General features: G+C 36.3%; 1 protein-coding gene and 1 long non-coding RNA gene across 2 annotated transcripts; both read left to right on the forward strand.

The window, feature by feature from the left end:
* Window positions 1-906: 906 nt before the first annotated feature.
* LOC146750444 (uncharacterized) lies at window positions 907-5,589 on the forward strand. Its single transcript, XR_014931004.1, has 3 exons — window positions 907-950; window positions 1,353-1,439; window positions 5,489-5,589. It is a non-coding gene; the product is annotated as an uncharacterized LOC146750444 (long non-coding RNA).
* Window positions 5,590-6,199: 610 nt separating this feature from the next.
* Window positions 6,200-15,881, forward strand: LOC144350629 (arylsulfatase I-like). Its single transcript, XM_078008707.2, has 15 exons — window positions 6,200-6,237; window positions 6,356-6,461; window positions 6,619-6,670; window positions 6,815-6,918; window positions 7,505-7,626; window positions 8,928-8,995; window positions 9,288-9,389; window positions 10,035-10,095; window positions 10,533-10,630; window positions 11,188-11,336; window positions 12,090-12,151; window positions 12,323-12,446; window positions 12,665-12,735; window positions 13,453-13,593; window positions 14,815-15,881. The coding sequence occupies exons 1-15, from the start codon at window positions 6,216-6,218 to the stop codon at window positions 15,018-15,020; spliced, it is 1,488 nt and encodes a 495-aa protein (XP_077864833.2). The 5' UTR covers window positions 6,200-6,215; the 3' UTR covers window positions 15,021-15,881.
* The last annotated feature ends 5,136 nt before the right edge of the window (window positions 15,882-21,017 follow it).

Consider the following 21,017-nt stretch of genomic DNA (forward strand, 5'->3'; position numbering starts at 1 on the left):
GAACAAATTCGGAGTATTTTATTTTATTAGTAAGCTTCTAATTCAACAAACAATGACAACTGTGAACCTAGGAAACTGCGTCGTAATTTCTGTTGGATGAAGAGACCACGGCTTAACAAATGTGCGTTTAAGGGAACATATGCATGTTTAGTTGAGATCTGTCAATCAATGTCATCGTTGATGTAGGGGACTACAATCGTTGCGTAACTGCCGTTTAAGTTTATCTGTACTTTATAGAAATTAGGGTTCAAGTATATATAGTAGGTTACAGCGGCGTAATAATAATCGGTAGGGATTCTCTCCCGTTAGAACACTGTCTATGCAACTTTCTGGTAAAAAACTGTTTTTGTTTAACACCTGTTAACTTTTAAATAAGTGCACTCGGTTGAACATGCCATCAAAATACCAATCACATACATTTCCAGGTCGCATTTTTGTTTGCATTTTTGCAGGAATTAATGTCTGGCAGCTATTATACACTGACTGTTAGCTTGACATGTGCCTGATGTCTCAATATAAATCAATGACGTGTCAAACTGAAAACGGTTTTTGAAAAATATTTCAAAACTATGATGTGCGTGTTTCAAATTGTGATCTTGAGTGTATGTATTGTGAGTTCTTTTGTCTGTCTGTCTCTGACAAACTTCACTTTTGTAATTGTTTTTGTTTCCTTTCAAATTACGTTCCATTTTATTAACAAGCAATAATGTTGGAATTCGTCGGGAACCGAGACATGAAACGAGAATAGTAGGACATTAAACCATATCCAATAATCTCGTTAAACAGCCAGACAAAGAATTAAATAATTTGTTGGTGATATTAGTTTTATGTCATTCAAGTAGGTTTAACAATAGTCAGTACGTGACGTGGGTTTTCCATAAAAAGCTGACGGGTTCCAAACATTCCACCACTTGTGCGCAGGAGAGCAGAACTGTGACTCGTCCACTACGGTAGGTTAATATTACCACGTATTTATTTGAATGTGTCTATTCTGTCCACACAAAAAAAAAGTGCTTCACTTTGAGATCATTCCTAAACCACTATAGTAATCATTTGACTATAATGTGAATTGTTTGAGATTTTGCGCGAATAGAGGGGAATATGGACTAAAGATTAATTTTCCAAAGATTTAAGCGCGTCTGATTGCTGGCGGCCTTTTCGCGGTTTTCGGTTTGATTGCGTTTCCAATTTCATTCGTTACTGTTATTGTTCAAACGCGCCTAAGTTCAGAAACAAACGTCAGTCAGTAAGTAATAGTCGACTGTATTTATAATCGGTGATATACTCTTGAATGCGTTAGCTAATTCCAGGGCAATGCGTTAATAATCTTATATATGTTGTCATTATCCCAGGTACCTAATTGCAAAGAAATATTTACCGAAATGAAAGTCTTAGGTCTGTTCATTGCAATATACTGCAGTGCATTCAGTGTGGCTGCTGTAAGTATCATTTAAATCGTGCTTTAAAAGAAAACACAAATCGATTTTTAAAAAAAAAACTGCTTGCTTAGGAAAAGACCGTCTCCCTAATATGAGTATTTTTCATGTTACAAAAAGTTAAATATCTATTTGACACGCTTATTTCTTAGCTTCAAATTGTTGAACATCAGAGTGAATATTTTTAGTACTAACGAGAGAGTGTTGGCGTTCGCTGAAGTTTACCAAAAGCAAAATTGTATTACAGGATTTCAATTGACAACCACGCTAGATAATAATTTTGCTATTCACTATATTTGATGGAAATTGTTTGTATGAAATAGTAGTTAGGCCAGGGAAATCTACCACCTCTCGCTCGAGGAAAAATTATCATAATTATAATAGTTCTTTCATTAGTTATTTCATTGATTTATTATTATGGCATGGCCAGATGCAAAATCATTTTGGATGAATATTCTTAAATTTATTTTTGAATGGAAAACTTTTTGTTTAACATCTCTGTAATTATGTGATCAGTGTATTTTGGAAAGTCACAGTAATTGTGTAGACATTATCATAAAATTGGTGTGAATTTATTTATCATGTTTCATAATTTGGATGACATTCATTCACAAAACTCATATCATAAACGATAAACTCAACTGTAATTTTTCTGATTGTATTGTATATAGTTTATTTTCATTTTCAAAATCCAATACTTTTATGTTCTGACGCACGTGAATGTGACGCTGAAGATAGCTCTTTTACATGTCATTAATTGCAAATAAACAATTAACCTTATTAATTGGATTCAAAATAATTGTGTAAATGAAAGTTGTATTCCCATTTTCTATGATCCGCACAGTTCATGGGAAGTCTCATTCAAAACATTCTTGTAATCGAATTTAGACTTTCCCCTTAAAAGTCAGGCAAGTATGTCTTTGAGTTGTTGCAACATTACAAATGATGCTTGATTTGGTGATTAAAAATCACCAGACATGTCAAGGTTCCAGTATTCCAGGAAATGATTTTATTATTTGTTATGGTTATCACAATAATCATTTAGAGTGTCCTGCATATAATGTAAAATATTTTGAAAAGTTGCATTTCTTTGTGTTTGATAAATGCTATGTTTTTTTTTATTTCCTTGTTCGTAACAATCTAGGAGTAGACGTCAAGCGTTAGGAATCCGCAGTGATTTAACTTTACCGAGGAAAATAAAAATGATTTCCATAAAAATTGCAATCATGATAGACGGCTCAATATGTTTTGTTAACTGGATATGTTTACAGACGAAAATTCACAAGTTACATTTTGCTTCCCTCTAGACTATAATTATCATTCTAGTTATCTTTTGAGGGTACATGGAGAATAAAAAAAACACTCATGGTCGAAATAATATTTTTAGATTTAGAATTATAGTGCTCAATGATGTATAATCAATTTTATTTTTGTTCGTCGCATTTAATAAATGTTTACTATCCACTTCACGATACGATACTTTCAGTGCACATTACGTAATGGCCGCAATTTATTTGATGTTTAATTAGCTCAGGGGAGTGCAAAGTTGTCAGAATATCAAAATTCACTGTAAGTAAATAAATACACGTTTGAGTAAACAATTTGTGAATCAAATTATATCAGATGATGATCGTCTATGAAGTTGTTGGAAATTATATTTGCATATATCGTAATACAGTTAAAATGTTTTGTTCGAAGTATTTCAAAATGTATCATTCCGACGTAACTGCACTTATACGGGGATGAATATGTCACTTTCCAAATGTTTAAATGCATAAACTAAGTATATAACGTATACAATGTACATTCAACTATTCTCAGTTGAGTTATTCGGAATAATTTTGTTTTGTGTGACACGTGTTATAACGCGCATGCATAGTCTATCCGGGAAAGCTTAGATAGAATTGTAATACTATTTCTGTCTCTGATTGTCACGTATTTCTGTGTAGATTTGTATACATTTGCGTTAGTATGATTCTGAGTTAATCTTCATTGAACTAATTAATAGAGGATGTTGTTATAGTATGTACAAAGTAAATGTATTACTTTTAATTAATACGTGGTTAGTACAAATGAACAGTAGATATCCAAATATAATTGCTGCATTTAGTAAAGCATGTTATTGGAGATACGGACAGGATGCATGGTTTTCTAGGAATTGACACGTCTATAATGTGCATGAAAGAGCTCTACACAAGTATTTTGCCTCTCATAATAATGTATGATAACAACTATAGCTCAATAAATGTTTTCCTACTCACCCAGTAGTTGTATGTGAAGGATATGCCGAAAGTTCTGTGGACTCTTTTATAGTTCAACAACGCACTTTTCCCGAAATGACATTCTCCAAATTAGTACAGGACTTATATTTTTTATGAAATCCGCAGCATTTTCTAGACGCGAGAAAATCAGGTTTACCTGTGTTAATTGGTGAATGATTTCGGATTTAGTAACCCAGCTTATACTAAAAAGCGGTTCTAAATGCGCGGACCTCGTAAAATATATTCGCATGGAGTGGTTGTTGACTGATCTCACGAATTCTTCATTTCCAAAAGGAAATGCATGGCAAACCAACGGACAACTACACTCAATCGAGTTATGTTGATTAAGAGACAACCAATCACATCTATAAGCCGGTAGTGCTGAGTCAACCTGTTATATAGACTGTTAAATGAAATATAGTTCACATAAATATAACGAGCATACGAGCATTCGAATCCACGACCAAGTTAGAGCAATTGGCGATCAATATGCGATGTTTGACATGTTATGCCACGTAATACGTAATACAGTGTATATTTCTGCATTAACTAAATTGTATTTTTCAACTATAAAGGTGTAATGATATTGGCAAATTGGGTTTAGAAGGTAGAATCTATCCGACTTGTTCCCTGTTTTTCTTCCGTTTCTTCTTTGCTCTCTCGGAGAAAATGAAACATTGCGACATATGCCACTATATTAATGTCTCCGATCTTCACTTTTTTTATTCGAAGAGTTATGAATGTTTAATATTGGTGATGCATTAATCACGTAAAAGGGTGCTTGGCGCCGCGGCGGCGGTTTGTTTCTATTACAAAAATGTTACAAATAGATTGACACATTGTTCTCTTTGTGTCATCTATTGGTGCAATACAATAATAAATACCCGTAGAATTCCAACGTAACATTTAATTACTCTCTTTATTATGTATATGCCATTGTGCATAAAAGCTACTGTTATATTTCGGCGTTTAATGTTAAGCTGATGTATTGACGGGAAAACGGGCGCCAGATTATTGGAACCGTGTCTACACTTGCGAAGTCGACCTTTGCAAATAAGTTTAGTTTTTGCGACAACTGTTGGAGCCGTCTCACACGTGGCACTTTCTGCAACTGGGGACTATGAGCGTCAGTCCGGTGAGAGGGTCGAGAAGAAAGTGCTTATGTTCACCTTAAACGTTTATGTGCCGGTCAGACAAGAACATCGAAATGACTTGTCTGCCAACTCATCTGTCCAATCGACAGGCGAATCTATTATCTTCAATTTTTGTGACATATTAGAAGAACGTGGAAATTAAAATATTAATAATAAATTAACAGACCGCAAACTTGAGCAATTATTATCTTGAGTAATTTAGGACATGTGTGTCTGTTTGTCTTCTGTATTGCCTTTTATTCTAATACCCATATTTCTATAGACATCGCTCTTCTTCTACCAAAGTCGATAATTCAACGATTGCTACTGTTTTGATTTTAATATTTTATATGTTCCGCAAATAGTTTCCAACAAATAATGCTCCATTCATGTCATCGTGCACGTTTTCCATTGTGATTAATTATTTATTGTCTGTTGTTTGTTTGTTTGTGTCAACGCGTTCATTGATTGGAATACATTCTCCACGTTTATCAAAATATAATAAACATTAAGCATAATGTAGTTGAGAAGAAAATAAAAGGTTCATGTCATTTTAGAGAGCAAAATTTGTAGATATTGAAAAAGAAAATAAACTAAAAATATATATTGCTTTCGTTGCCCAGTATACACAATATGTTCGTCTATTGTAATTATGTAGAATAATGGCAAAGGACATACTCATAGTAATGGCCAAGGACACGAATCACATGGACAGGGAAATGGCAATGGACACGACCCGAATTTCACTGGAGCACAGTGTACGTATGAAGGTAAGTTGGTTTATTTATACATCTGCAAACAGTTTATAGTCACTGTAAACTATTTCACGATCATCATTACGTGCACTGTTACAACTACACTGTCGATATTTCCAACATAAACGACTTGTATTATTATTATTATAATGTATTATTATACACACCACATGCGTGTATGTATATATATCAGATGGCCAGGAAATATGCGCATACTGAATTATGATTACGTTTTAATATTTTATAATAACTTAGTTTGATATTCAATTTCGATAAAAACAATATTATCTTCAAGATAAGCACGTTTTCAATAATTGCAATATTTTGTTTTTCAAGCAAATTGAAAAACATTGGATTTATATTCGGTATTTCGTACAGATAATTTGTTTAAGTGCACGAAACTTTTTCATCATGGATGGATGTTGCTTACATTGTTTGTTTTGGTCTCTCGTTGTTTTGTGTGTGTTTTAACCTAGAACATCGGGAGTGGTCATGCACACTCATATAGGTACTGCAATATAATAATATCACCCGCAACTGTGTAATAACTGGTAATAAATCTAAATAGTCTAATCTAATTGACCGAGATCTTCTTTGGTTTTCGATACAGATGGCAGACCTAACATAGTCATGTTTGTGGCCGATGATTTTGGTGAGTCCACTTTTCAACATACTTTTAACGATACATATCACATGATCTAAAGTTATTTTGTTCTGTACTGAGAGGAGATTTCTTTACTTATCGTCTGTGTTGTCTATTTACTTCGCAGGTCGCTGGGGTGAAGATATCATGGATGACGTCATTCCTAACATTATACGCATGGGCTCAGAGGGCGTCATTTTGGATAATTCGTACGTTCTCCCCACAAGTTCGCCGTAAGTGTTGGATAATTCCATCTTTTCGTGGTCAAAGACCGCCATGAGACCATTTATTATTTCTCTGTATTTTTTAGTCTAAAATGTGACGCGACTTAAGTTATATAAATGGTTAATTAGTCTGATTTTCACTCTAAAACGTTTACTACGTTTACAGTACGAGATCAGCCTTATTGACTGGATACATGCCACACAGAACTGGAATGCAGGTAAGCATATATTTTTATCACTACATAATTTAAGAGCTATTGCAATTCAACTGAAATCGACAATATTTAAAGTTGTCGGCCACAATAGAGATTCGTATATTAAAAATTTAAAAACAAACTAGTATAACACATTTTTATTTTCAGTTTCATACTATATACCCGAGTGAAGGTTACGGCTTACCGATAAATTTTGAAATTCTGCCCCAGAAATTGAAAGAGCTGTGTTATACCACCTATGCCATTGGCAAGTAAGTATATAGTGCAAGAATGTGGATGCCTTATGCTACGTCACAGAATTACTTGTTTTACTGAAAATTAAGACTATATTGCATACACCACCATATGCCATCACGATCGCAATATAGTTGTGTGCGTTTTCTACTACAACCTCCGTTCGTATTTCGACTTTATCAAATGAATGTTAAGAGTATGTTGAACTATATTCACAATTAACCGTACGGTGCAATGTTGATTTACCACTCGTCATCATAAAGATCTTAGACGTACTTGGCCGTCGAGATCTCGATGAAAAAGACAGAGTCACGATATTTGTTTTTGCTCCTCAAATAGTAAGTCTCACCACCATTGCTTGTACTGTTCCCCTGACCTATGCAACAGTGGGATTTGTAATAGAGAGCGCAATGAATGGCAAGAATATAATGCTCTTCGTGTGGCAAACACAAGTCTCGAGGATTTCTCGCTTTTAACGAGACCTCGGCGTTCTTTTGCGTTAAAGATCTATTCAAGAAGGTTTCACACTTGACAATAAGTTTATCCTGTCACGTCTAAAAAGCACACGACACACAATCATAGTTTTCCGTCTCGTGAATACAGGTGGCATTTAGGTTTCTGTGCTGATGAATACCTGCCGCAAAACAGAGGATTTGACAAGTTTTACGGCACGTACACCAGTGGTGTGGATTATTTTGATAAAACCTCAAGTGATGCCTTGACTGGTACGTATACGATCCTACAAATGTTTTCTCTTGATTTTCTTTACTTTTATGTATTAACATATACTTTTTCCTCCGTCGTTAATGACATTTTTTTTATTTGAAACGTAATTGTTCATACTATACTTTACCTTGGTATTGATGATATTCCTGGTAAATGGAAAGCAGCCATAAATACAAGATTAAAAGACAACTCAGGAAATCAACCTTTATCTAGTCATCTCAGTTTCCAACAACATTTCTCAGACGAGCTGAATTTGCCACTATACAGACTTGAAAAACGGCCCTACATACAAATACCTCATAGCGGTTATGAACAAAATTCGGTCATCCGGACAGACTTGACACTGTGTGGCATGATCCCTCAATACCGGTGTTGAGGGACTGTGGCGTGATCTACTGGCCTTGCCTTCAGATATTAAACCCAATTTCAAAGGGTGTTATACTGCCCCCATCACAAAACCTGGGGGAGATTTGCAATGGCGTGTAATACACTACTGCTGTTTTTTTTTGCCAGGGTAAATTTTGCCGATTCTGAAAACTGTCCACTTTGTGGTGACCTGGATTCTCTCATTCATATTTTTATTGAATGTCCGGCGATTAACGCCCTCATTTCTAGCATTTCTACTGACTGTATTTTTACAAATTGGTTTGACGGTTCCTCTTTGGTGGTTCGTTATTTTGCCACCTACTCACTACTCACGTTGTTTTCTCTCTCGTCAGTGTGGGAGTATTTTTCTTTTTATCCATTATCACTGCAAAAGTTGCTATCCATAACTCCCGGCGGAATAAACGGGAGGGGAGTTCTTTTGTGGATTCGTTGGAAATTCTCAAAACTATCACCAGCAGAATTAAATCTGAAGATCAGTACTTCAAACTTGTGAAACAGAAGGTCAGGTTCGAATACATTTGGACAACAAATGACACTCTCTGTTCCTTGGAAAATGGAAAATTACAAATCCATTTCTGAACTTGACTTCAAACTGTTAATGGTTCAGAGGTCGTTTTACACTTCTGTTATTCAACTTGTCATTTGGTTCAATCTTGTTGTTTCATGTCTGTGCCTATTTCAATACATCTCACCCAACGCCGTTGCTTGTTTGTTTGTTATTACACTACACGTTATGTGTTTGTATATGTTTTTTTATTTGCCTTAGAATTTGGCAGGGAGGGGTCGTAACCTCTTGCAGTGAGAACCAATGTGACTGGCCTGCCAACGGGGTTCTAAGGGTTGTTTTTCTGAGTTAAATGTGAATCCCGTGAATCATAAATCACTAATACTTAATCTTATTTATGTTCAACAGGTCAATCAGCGTACGATCTTCATCAAAATGACAAGACAGTAAAAGCTAATAATAACAAGTATTTGTCGGTAAGTGTTAACTCTTTAAACAAATAACAATCATATAGGATAGTTTCTCCATACAATTATTGATATTAATGCTATGTGCTCGCCTCCGCCTCGGATAGCGTATGTAAGCTTGCCTGCTTTGCACATGATACAGTAAAGAGAAGATTGCTGTGTCTCTGTATTAGATACCATTATCTCAATACCCATGCAAGCTGTCCATTTGATGCAACAGCCAATACATAGATACATCGTACAAACAAGCAAACAACTAATCAATTATTTACTCGTTTTATTCTAATATTATTGTCTCTAGGAGCAATGTTTGAACAAAGCCACTGATCTTATTAGCGAACACGATACGGCGAACCCATTATTTATGTACTATGCGTTTCAGTTAACGGGTTCTCCTTTACAGGTAAGACGTATGATATTCATACCAATAACCTACGCAGAACGAGCAAATTATCACGTAATACCTGCGCATTGTAGGTGAGGTCATACAACGATACGATATATTTTCAGCCGCACCACTACGCACACATTACCTACGCGGGAAGTGCCGATAATGTGATAATGGGCCCTCTTTTTCGTTCAAGATAGGTAAACAATCAGTAATAGTTATGAATATGGAATTTATCCTCTGCCGACTTTCAACGGGTAAATCATGTATTATACATGTTACAGGTCCTAGTCTAGCACCTACATTGATAGATCACAATATTAAATTCTATCGTTTTATACAGTCTTGTATACTCAAATGTATCTATGTATATATTGACAATTCACAGTAATATGCCATAACCACTTTATGCATGGTGTTTCAAATACGGGACACCAAATTGTATTGGATATAAATCCTAGAATAAACGTGAGTTATAGAAGTCATGCTTTTATATCAATATTGGTATAAACTTTGTGGTTTAAATACCTGGGTATAAATACTGCCCCTTTTGTGTTAGGGCTTAGTAGAGTTAAATTCCCTGGCTCAGTGTATATTATATACGTACTATGAACAAAATTACTGACTTGTTCAAATAGTATGCTACGTTCACTTCTATAGGCACCTCAAGAGAAATTGGACAAATACAATGACGAGAATCCAGAGAGACGCGCATTCAAGGGTAAGGAATATGTACGCACGTGCGTAATTGTTGTCACGTGATAGCTACCATATTGTATTATAACATACACAGATATTTTCAGTTACGGGAGGTTACGTCATGATGATATATAAGTGAAAGATCATTTCAGCAAAATCGTGATTATTAAACTTCAAATCGCGTGAACTTGAAGGTCGATGCATAATATTCGATATATCATGTACCACTTAACGTGTAATAAACAGCAACCAAGTTTAAAGGGCCGCAGTCGTCGTGCCGCGTCCATTTCGATATGGACTCATAGCGACGTATACAACGCGTGTAAAATACATTGTTTCCATGAAATTCGAACACGCGCTGTGCGACGACCACCGCGCTTTAAGTACAAATCATAGCGTTTAGTTGTGTAACTGACGTTATAGACACGTGTCAAGCGATAAGTTTCTCTTGATTTACAGCAATGGCTTCCGTGATGGACGATGCTATACAAAGCGTAGTCGATGCTCTTCAGGAAAAGGGAATGTTGGATAATACGTATATCGTTTTTCTCAGTGATGTGAGTATCGACCATCATGACTCTTGGCAATTTTACGAATAACTTGGTTCAAATGAGCGCAACGGCACTGGGTTGTAGCGATAGTAGCAGTATCTCGTCATGGGAAACATTGATGAATTTGTGATCGATCGACATCTGTTCAGTTGTCTAGGTGTCGTGAACAATGTACCCCACCCTTTTTTTGATATCACAAACGTCATATTGATTTTGAGCTAGTATCAACAAATTATGAAAACATCGAGTGGATACATTGACAACGATTTATCGTTAACCAAAAACGTTTCTTTTTTCTTGCAATACACGCAATTTAGTATTCGTCCTATGAAATAATGAAAACACGTTAAAACGCATGCGCACTGATTGTTCGGCTACGTCAAATAAGAATATGAGTACACATGTCTATTATTGGTTTTCATTCATCATCGAACGAATATTATTGTGTGTGATAAAAAAAAAAACGACTCTTTCAATTTAAGATGAACCGTGTTCCAAATGTCAATATTTGTTTTGGTGTTACTATATTATTTATTTATTTTATAAAATGTTATATTTCACAGAATGGTGGCGAAGTAACTCAGGGGGGAAACAACTGGCAACTGCGAGGTAACAAAGGAACACTCTACGAAGGAGCCATGCGTACACCAGCTTTCGTCTGGGCTAAGCCTGGAACTGACTTGATGGCCACTGGCGGAGAGGTGGCTGATGGGTGAGATTATTAGGAACAACCATAACGAAGAAACTAAAGTACATTCAGTCATAATACAAAAATACAACAATGAACTTTATAGCATTTATATGTTGGCACGCATCGAGTGTTAATAACAACAGCACAGGCGTTCATAATTATGACGCGTGCTTCCTCGTTGTAAATAACAGCATATTGAAACATAACGCTCATGAGTGCACCACAAATGTAGGAGAATGCAATTTACATGTGTTTATATCACTTTTCATTCTCTAGATATTAAACTTTGCATTAGTATATGTAGTTAACCAACTTGATTCTCCCGCAAAGGATCATTGATAAAGTATGACATCATCGGTAGCATCTGTTGTGAACAATTGAGGAAATGAGTTTCAACTATAACTTCCATAAAATTGGTTGAAAGCATAGAACATGGTATCATTATAGTATAATTCTATAGACGAGTAATACGCACACTGAAAATTCTAACTAATTCGCATCAATATTTCTCAAGTTATGGGTTATTTCTCAACTGTTTGCAGCCTTCTAGTGTGTTGTGATGTCATATTTTACCCATGATTCCTTGCTGGAAAATCAAAAATGGTGGAATTGAAACGATTTAGTTGCTATAGATATATAATATAAATTGTTTTGGGCCATTGCCGTAATGGATATAGAAAAATGCGAGTAAGTTACACCAACACTAGCCAGTGAAGTTAGACTAAGCTTGTTCAAATGTCGCAAACCATGTTTTAATTGTGTCTTCCATTTCAGCTTCATGCACGCCGTTGATTGGTTCCCCACAATCCTTAGTATCGCAGGAGGTATTAATGACGGTAAATTGATATTTCCTAGTATACATTCATTAAATGTATTTGTATCTTTACAACGCGGATGCTGGCGTCTAGTTCTTTGTATAACGGTATAGTAAAACTTGAGTACCATGTTTTGGAGCCATATCTTTTCCACAAACTTTATTAATTTATCACTAACTGTTCTCATTTCAGATGTAAACATGGATGGTAAGGACCAGTCGGTAATGCTGTTAAACGATGTGTCTGTACATCTCCGTACTGAGTTCCTGTATGCGTTGGACGAAAGCATGGACGCGGCAAACAAGAGAGCTTATAGGTAAACTATGGAATTGTTACATATACTATTTAGAGTCTATTGTTACAACACACTGCGTCCCGATTAAGTGATATAAATGTAAGTTGTCAACCTGTGGCCACACGAAATTACGTAACACCGACGTTTTAAATCACCACAGTAGTATCTTTGCGACGTTTACGCAAAAAGCAACCATAGCCTACCCTGTGCATGTTCCCCTAATTTGTTGTTTATTCTAGGTTTGGAGATTTCAAACTTATCGAGGGTGAGCCATCATATATGTATCCAGTGAGAATCAATGACGACACCGGTATGTACACTACACTGCACTACACTACACTGCACTGCACTGCACTACACTGCACTACACTGCACTGCACTGCACTGCACTACACTACACTACACTACACTACACTGCACTGCACTACACTACGGCAGAGGTCAGTGGTCGTTGAGAGATCAAAGTTCAATCTCAACCTTTTGACTTTTTAGTCTATTTCGGTATAGAAACGATCAGATCGTGTATGGGGCCTTATTACTGCTTTTCAAGGATTGAACAGCAAACTCAGACAAAATATTGATAAAATAGAAAGTATGTATTTAAAAAGATGAATATATTTATTATGGAAATTCCTGAATTATTAATAAAACATTTGCCCTGGAATGCTCTTGAGTTTCATTCAAATTCAAAGAAAACGCTTTCATTGTCTATAAAAACTGTTTGGTCACCCGTGAGTCTTTGCGAGTTTTCTTCAATCTTCCGCTGGATCGGTCAAATAGAAATTGGCTACGAAAAAAAAAACAAAAAAACTGTTTTTTCATTGTTCTTTGACATGCGTTGGCAATTTATTTATTTTTATTTCATTCAATTGTGTTATTTTAAATTTTCATGCAAAAACAGAAATTCACTTGACAAAAAAATAAAAATATATTTTTTTTTTTGAAAGTGCGTTAAACAATCTACTCATAATTACCAAGTCAACATTTGTTCTTATTACCAAAGACTTTTTTCTCTTCTTTATTTCAGATGACGTTTTTGTTCTGCCTTACGGTGCTGTCAGTCCAGTCATCACCAACTATAGTCCAATCATTCCCGTGCCTGGAGAACCAGTACCACAGCCAGCCCCAGCTCCATCAGTGCCCCAGACACTATTGTATAATGTGAAAAGTAAGCCTTAGTTCTTTCCTTTTAGTACTGTCTTTATATATTTGTTTTCGTAAAGGGCAAATAGCTATTAATTAACCTTTCAATATAGTTCAAATTATGTATTTTGGTTCAGTGTTTTATGTAGAATATAAAAAATTCCAAAAAATTCAGAACACATGTTGCCTGCCTTTAATAGTTTTATGATGCAACTGAATTGCGTCTATTCCGTAACGACAACTTTGCACTCATCCATTCGTTGCCCTTGCGCTTGCATGAGAGTAACAGGTGATATTATTCTAATATCTGTATTTTGTTATATTTAAATTCCACAAATAGAAATGAATTAGATTTACATTCATGGTAGAAGTACGGTTTAAGTTTGTTTAAAACTGAAAGCATATCATATACGCTATATACTGACGTTGCAGGTGAAAACAAATGATGACCGCGGGGTTCAAAGTTACGCTCAGGTCTCTAGAGGGCGCCATCTATTGAAAGCCATTTTGCCATGTGAATCTCAGAGATTACGTACAAGATGAGCTGTTTGCGTCGTCATCATGAGCCAAGCCTCTCCCAGATGGCCTTTCACTGATGGTTTTATTTGTCATTTGCTATAATAGTGTGCGCCGTGTGTCATAATTGTGTACGGTCTCTATCACGTGATCAATTACAAAGAAATTGCGACAACTCGTGCTTTAGTTTTCACACTGCATTTTATGTAACATTAACCTTTTCTAGGGTCGCTTTGCTCATGTAATTGTGTTTGAAACAATATTTTGGTAAGATTTGGTCACCTTTATGTGGTTATATTCACGCAAAAGTCACAGCTACTCTAGCAGTCTGTATAACAATTCGCTCGAACCAACTTGAACTTGTTCCGTGCTTATTCTGATATTTGAGTCACCCCACCCCTAGACAATTTGAAAACGAAGTCAAGGACGCTTGACAGTTGAATACAACTTTCCCGTAAAGTGACGAGCCAATTCCCGTAAAGTGACGAGCCGATTCTGTGACGTCAAAATGAAGTGTTTGGATGGGAACAATGTCGTTAAAATCGACAATTGTGCTTGGTTGAGTAGTTGTTCTCATATAGGATATAGTCAAATCTCACAAATACATAATCGAATAATTATCGACGAGTCCGCGAACTGCTTACTTAAACTTGCCAACCCCAAAACTTAGAAGGAACAATGCTTATATTTCTGCGAATGAATTGAACTCAAAATATTTTTCTCGTTTCAGATGACCCTACCGAACAAAACAACCTCGCTGGGAATTTCAGAGTGTACGTTCTCATTCTATCATCTAAAATCAATATGGAGCGTATTAAAGGGGTAGAAAGTCTGAAGTTGAATGAAACCGCATGGAACAAAGACGTGGCCCTCTATAACGAAATGATTGCTGGCGGTGTCTGGATGCCTGGTTGGTGCAGCGCAATCAGTCTGTAATAATTACCCAATTGAATTCATTTATATTTATTTAATGTACAATGACTTAGTAATTTGGGTCTCGGTAAAAACTTTAGTTAAAATTGTGAATAAATTATGTGGGTTTAACTTTTGTGAATAGTTGACAAAAGTTTACTTTGGCGCTGGAAGGGTTAATGTTTATATTGCCGCTGCAAACACATATAGATGATGTTCTAATCGTTTGATTCATCCTCAACATGACCGCCAGTCTGTTATTTGCTATAATACATCTTTCCTTGTTAGTCACGCCCTCTAGTGGCCATACGAAGCGCTTCTATGAAGTACTAGTAAATGGTTTGCACGAGACCGTTTAACGTGTCTATATTGTTTTGGTGTTTCTTGGATAACAACTAAAACGAGTTGTACATTTGACTGATACTGTTGTAACTTTGACGTCACAGGGCGCTTCGTTACACCATTCCTGGGTATTTGGCACGTTCGGATATCTTGATTGGAGTATTTTACACTGCTGCAAGGAATACCAAAATCTCCATTAGACCCTAGCCATATACACATGCATTAAGTATAAATGATATTTGGTGTGTGTATATGTTTGTATAGATATGTAACTGATTAAGCTTCAATGAAAACAAAAGTAGTATTTCCGTTATATTGTGGTTGTGGGTGGCGTCGCGTTATCAGGTTACCTGCGGACTAACACACCCTACGTCACGAGTGTACTGCACTAATTTCCTTCGCTCACACATTTGCACATTTTGGGATTTTATCATTAAAGGATGTTGTAAGCACTATTATTTTGGGTTATATTTCAACTATGATATTTAGATGTGTTTTTGAACTTGTATCGAATAATAAAATAATGATACAGAAACTGCATAATGTTTTTGAAGCTGTTATACTAGTTCTAAATGTATGAATTAGGGGTTAGTATGGGTGGTCATTATGGATGTTTTGTTACGACATCGGATACATGTGACATGAAGTACAATACCTGTCTTCTAGAAGTCGCCCACTGTCGCTTTGCTAGACGAGTGGGTAACAAACCAAACTGTTGTCGGTACCGGTATGCTTGCTCCTACATTGAAATTACTTGTCAAATAATTGGCGCCCTCCGGCGACGAAACCTTGCAACAAATAAAGTTGATGTCAAAAGCATGTTTTCTAGTGAGGTGAATCTGTTGTTTTGAGTTAAAGACCATCATCTTTATTCATTGTCGTTTGTTTACTGAGTGTTGTATTGAGCTGACTAAGAATGTATAAAACCACATTTGAACAATCTTGTAAACTAATCTCAATGGGCATTGATAATACTATATGTTATATGTTCAGCTTATTTCTTTTGTTCCAGTTCGACTATATTATCTAGTTTACCAAATTTGCAACGGTGTTTACTACCTCCGGTAAACTAGTTTGAATTACACTTCGTACACATATATAAATGCATTTAGTAGTCACTTTCAATTCAGTCTAAACTCTGGCAAATCTCTGCTAGAAAAGATTAAAAGTAGTTTTGTATACTTTTACAGAAATGCTGGGTCTAACGCAGATCGATTCACCATTTGTGATCACAGGCGTGTCTGGGTTTGCTCGGCAGTACGATGAGTATCAGTCTGAGGGGCCACGTACGCGGTGTCATGAGTTACCATATAACGGGAAATTACTTTAAAAAAACACATTTTCTATCACAGTTAAAATCCTCAGTTCAAAGTCAGACAGTGGTGGTGGTCATCGTGACGCATCATTTTCATGAGTTCCATACAACTTATACAGCGCTTCTTAAATGAAGTGTTCGTTTATGCAAAATTCAAAGGATACAAACTGAAAATGATAAGAGTACCAGTTCGATAGCATTATTTAAAGGGGCACCTTCCAGTTAAGCCTAATCTCACAACAAATTTACTTTCTGGATTAAAATAACAATGGGTAACAAAAGATAGATTAACATTGTAAACAACATAAACAATAGTGTCCCATGATTCTTTGGTGCAATCCATGGGATTGAGCGGTTCCCCTTTAAAGGTATCTCCTGAAATTCGGAAACTATGAATTACAGGGTGATGTAGTCGATGGGCAAGAGAATGTGTAAATCATGTCTGATATAATTGGCCCGAAACTCATCTGTCTTTGAACAGCTCGGTGTACAATAAGTTTGACGTGACCGCAGTGCATGCAGGTCGCTATAATAAGTGGCACAACAATAAAACAACTGTAAAATGTTAGTATTCATGTTGGGGAAAAAACATTATGCATACACAAAGTAAAATAGACATCCAAATTAAAGCTCGCAATATATTTACTTCAATCAACAGGTTGACAGTTACCGCACAAATAGTAAGGGACTGGACAAAAAGTAGATGATAGGTCGGTGTTTTTTTGTTTGTTTTTTAGGAGGGTCACTGATTTTCGTGGCAGTGTTGAAGAGAGGGTTACAGTAATCTGCAATGGAAGGTCGCAATTGTTTGTGCAATGCAAGCCTCATGACACCACAGTAAAAGAAGTAGGCGAGATTCTATGCAGTCTGGTTGACTGTGTTGCCTCAACAAACACCTATTCTTATTACTCATTTAGCAGTCGAATTTACATTGAATGACATGTAAACAAACACAAGTTATATTCAGAGCTGTGATGATGACCCACTGTCTGATGATTCTAATAATAAATCATCAGCAGAAATGAAAGTGTCCAGCCGGTACTATACACCAGATCTGGGAGAAAAAAAAACAAGTTACTGGAACAGAAAGTTTTTTGGCGATTAGCAATTCACAACTGGGAAAAATAATATTTAATGTACGAGTACTGCTGGATTTATACACACAGATTTATTGTAGTGTAATATTACAATATGCCTTTACAATAGCAATAGCCACTGTTTGTTTGCATGTATTTCAGCAGATTGTAATATACAAATGCAACTTTTACACCACATTACTTAATATCATGATTATTCAAATGTGATCTTGAAAATTTAATCATCTTAAGCCATGATTATGAATATATAATTGATCTAGCATTGGTGTGGCTAGAACCTTTCTACTATAAAGGTACAACCTGTTACCTATGGTTCTCCTTTTTCATTCCACTGCAATGTTTGGCTACAAGGCAGACCTTTCTGTCCCACCCACCCTTCATTTCACAGTATATTTGGCTTGCTCTGTTTTTTTTTTATCATTTTAGTGCAGGTTTTATAGTATTATTGAAGAATTTTCTTCACAGAGATGTATTTACCCCAAGCTAGAGGAAACTTTTGTTCGTATGGTGGATGTGCTGGCATGCAGCCACAAGCCTACTTATTTAACAAGTCATTGTTAATGACATAGTCCCCGTTGGAATTAGGGGAAATGTTATTCATGCAAAAAATAAAGTTGCGGACCAAAAGTGTAGTAGTCATAAATTCATAAATAAATGTCTGGTCTAGTATCAACAGAAATAAAGTAGTATGGTCAAAAAGTAAGATCACATGCAGTCAACCATCTTTGATCCGATTGTGAAACTAATTGTCATGGACATGTATCATAACATGTATAATTTGATGAGAAATAAACATGTCAACAATACATTTTGAAACAACAAGATGGCTGCCAGTTGATCATTTTAGATTTGAACACGAAACAAATCATCAAGGACATGTATCTCAACATAAACAATGTTTGTATCAAATTTCAACAAAAAACGACAAATCCTGTCGAAGAAACCACAATTTTCAAAAAACAAGATGTATGCCCGTCGGCTATCCTTTGTCTGATATATTCCTATATTTATGATGTATGTGCCAAACATGAATGAAAATGTGTATGGTAAAAAAGTCAAATTTTCGTTGACAACCAAATGGCAGCCAGTCAGACATATTGGATTGAATCAGTAAACCACTGCATGTGCATATGTCTCAGTAAAAGTACTAGGCGGCACATGCAAAGAATAAACAGATTTGGTCAACAGGGTGCTGAAATATTTGTTCGAACGGGGACTAATAAACTGGCAGTCCCTGATTGCCCAAACTTATATCTTGGTATCGTGTGCATTTTTATAGGTTTATTAAGTTTTGAATCATATATCACACTGATTCAAGAGAGAAATACACTGAAGATGATTTGGTGAATAAGATTCCTTTTCTCATTTAATAACATATTTATACTGGGGATGGGCAAGTCTTCCAACAAGCTTTGGATAAAAAGCTTCTCGATACTTTTGCATTCATTACTACAATTCGTTAGACCTTGGCTGAATCTCGGTGCTGTTATAAACAAGTCATTGTCAATGACACGTCCCCGTTCCGTTCATATTTGAGTGACATATACATTCAAAGCAGATCATGACCGAAATGCACCTGCATATGTACAACACATTGTGCTAAATCTGAACAAAATCCATCCATGCATGACTGAGATCCGGTTCTGGAATTGTGAAAATACGTGATTTTGATGCATTTTCGGCCTTAAAATGGCCATCATTCCGCTATTGTTAAGCAGATCATGAAACAAATGCACATATCTATTTGTGACATGATGTACCATGTGTGTGTGAAGTTTGAACTTGATCAATCCAGACGAGTCTTGGATACGGATCCAGAACTGAATTCTTTAACAAAATGGCCGCCAGTCGGCCATTTCGAACTTGATCCGAAAAAAAAAGACGTGCATCAAGGTCCTATTATGTTTAATGAATGTACCAAATTTGAACAAAATCCATCCATGCATAACTGAGATACGGGTCCGGAATGGTGAAAATGTGCGATTTCAATGCATTTTCGGCCTTAAAGCGGCCCCCATTTGGCTATCGTTAATGAGATCATGAAACAAATGCACATACATATTTGTGACATGATGTACCTTGTGTGTGTGAAGTTTGAACTTGATCAATCCAGACATGTCTCGGATACGGATCCAGAACTGAATTCTTTAAAACAAAATGGCCGCCAGTCCGCTATTTCGAACTTGATCCGAAAAAAAAAATGACGTGCATCAAGGTCCTATTATGTTTAATGTATGTACCAAATTTGAATGAAATCCGTCCATGCATAACTGAGATCTGGGTCCGGAATGGTGAAAATGTGCGATTTCAATGCATTTTCGGCCTTAGAGCAGCCCCTATTTGGCTATCGTTAATGAGATCATGAAACAAATGCACATACATATTTGTGACATGATTTACCTTGTGTGTGTGAAGTTTGAACTTGATCAATCCAGACATGTCTCAGATACGGATCCAGAACTGAATTCTTTAAAACAAAATGGCCGCCAGTCAGCTATTTCGAACTTGATCCGAAAAAAAAAATGACGTGCATCAAGGTCCTATTATGTTTAATGTATGTACCAAATTTGAATGAAATCCGTCAATGCATAACTGAGATCCGGGTCCGGAATGGTGAAAATGTGCGATTTCAATGCATTTTTGGCCTTAAAGTGGCCGCCATTTGGCTATCATTAATGAGATCATGAAACAAATGCACATACATATTTGTGACATGATGTACCTTGTGTGTGTGAAGTTTGAACTCGATCAATCCAAGCATGTCTCAGATACGGATCCAGAACTGAATTCTTTAAAACAAAATGGCCGCCAGTCGGCCATTTCGAACCCGATCCAAAAAAAAAAATGACGTGCATCAAGGTCCTATTATGTTTAATGTATGTACCAAATTTGAACAAAATCCGTCCATGCATAACTGAGATTCGGGTCCGGAATGGTGAAAATGTGCGATTTTGATGCATTTTCGGCCTTAAAATGGCCGCTATTCGGCTATCGTTAATCGGATCATGAAAAAAATGCATGTGCATATGTCCCATATAATGTGTGATGTATGACCGAAGTTTGAACTTAATCGGTCCATGCATGTTCGAGATACAGGTGATCACGGACGCACGGACGGACGGACGGACGGACGGACGGACGGACGGACGGACGCACACAGGGCAAAACATAAGTCCCCGTTTTCGGACTGCGTCCGAACGGGGACTAAAAAGTGTGTCTCTAGAGTAATTAATAAGAATACAAGCCGGTAGGCTGGTTGGCGATCCG

This window comes from Saccoglossus kowalevskii, chromosome 1, assembly GCF_978046115.1.
Source record: "Saccoglossus kowalevskii chromosome 1, keSacKowa6.1, whole genome shotgun sequence".
NCBI classification, from domain to species: Eukaryota; Metazoa; Hemichordata; class Enteropneusta; family Harrimaniidae; genus Saccoglossus; species Saccoglossus kowalevskii.

What these genes read in the sequence shown, in the direction of transcription:
- LOC144350629 (XM_078008707.2), top strand. Translation starts at nt 6,216, where the DNA reads ATGTTTGTGGCCGATGATTTTG. An exon ending in ACCACCTATGCCATTGGCAA is followed by an intron (nt 6,919 to 7,504) that starts GTAAGTATATAG and finishes TCGTGAATACAG; the next exon opens with GTGGCATTTAGGTTTCTGTG. An exon ending in GCAAACAAGAGAGCTTATAG is followed by an intron (nt 12,447 to 12,664) that starts GTAAACTATGGA and finishes TGTTTATTCTAG; the next exon opens with GTTTGGAGATTTCAAACTTA.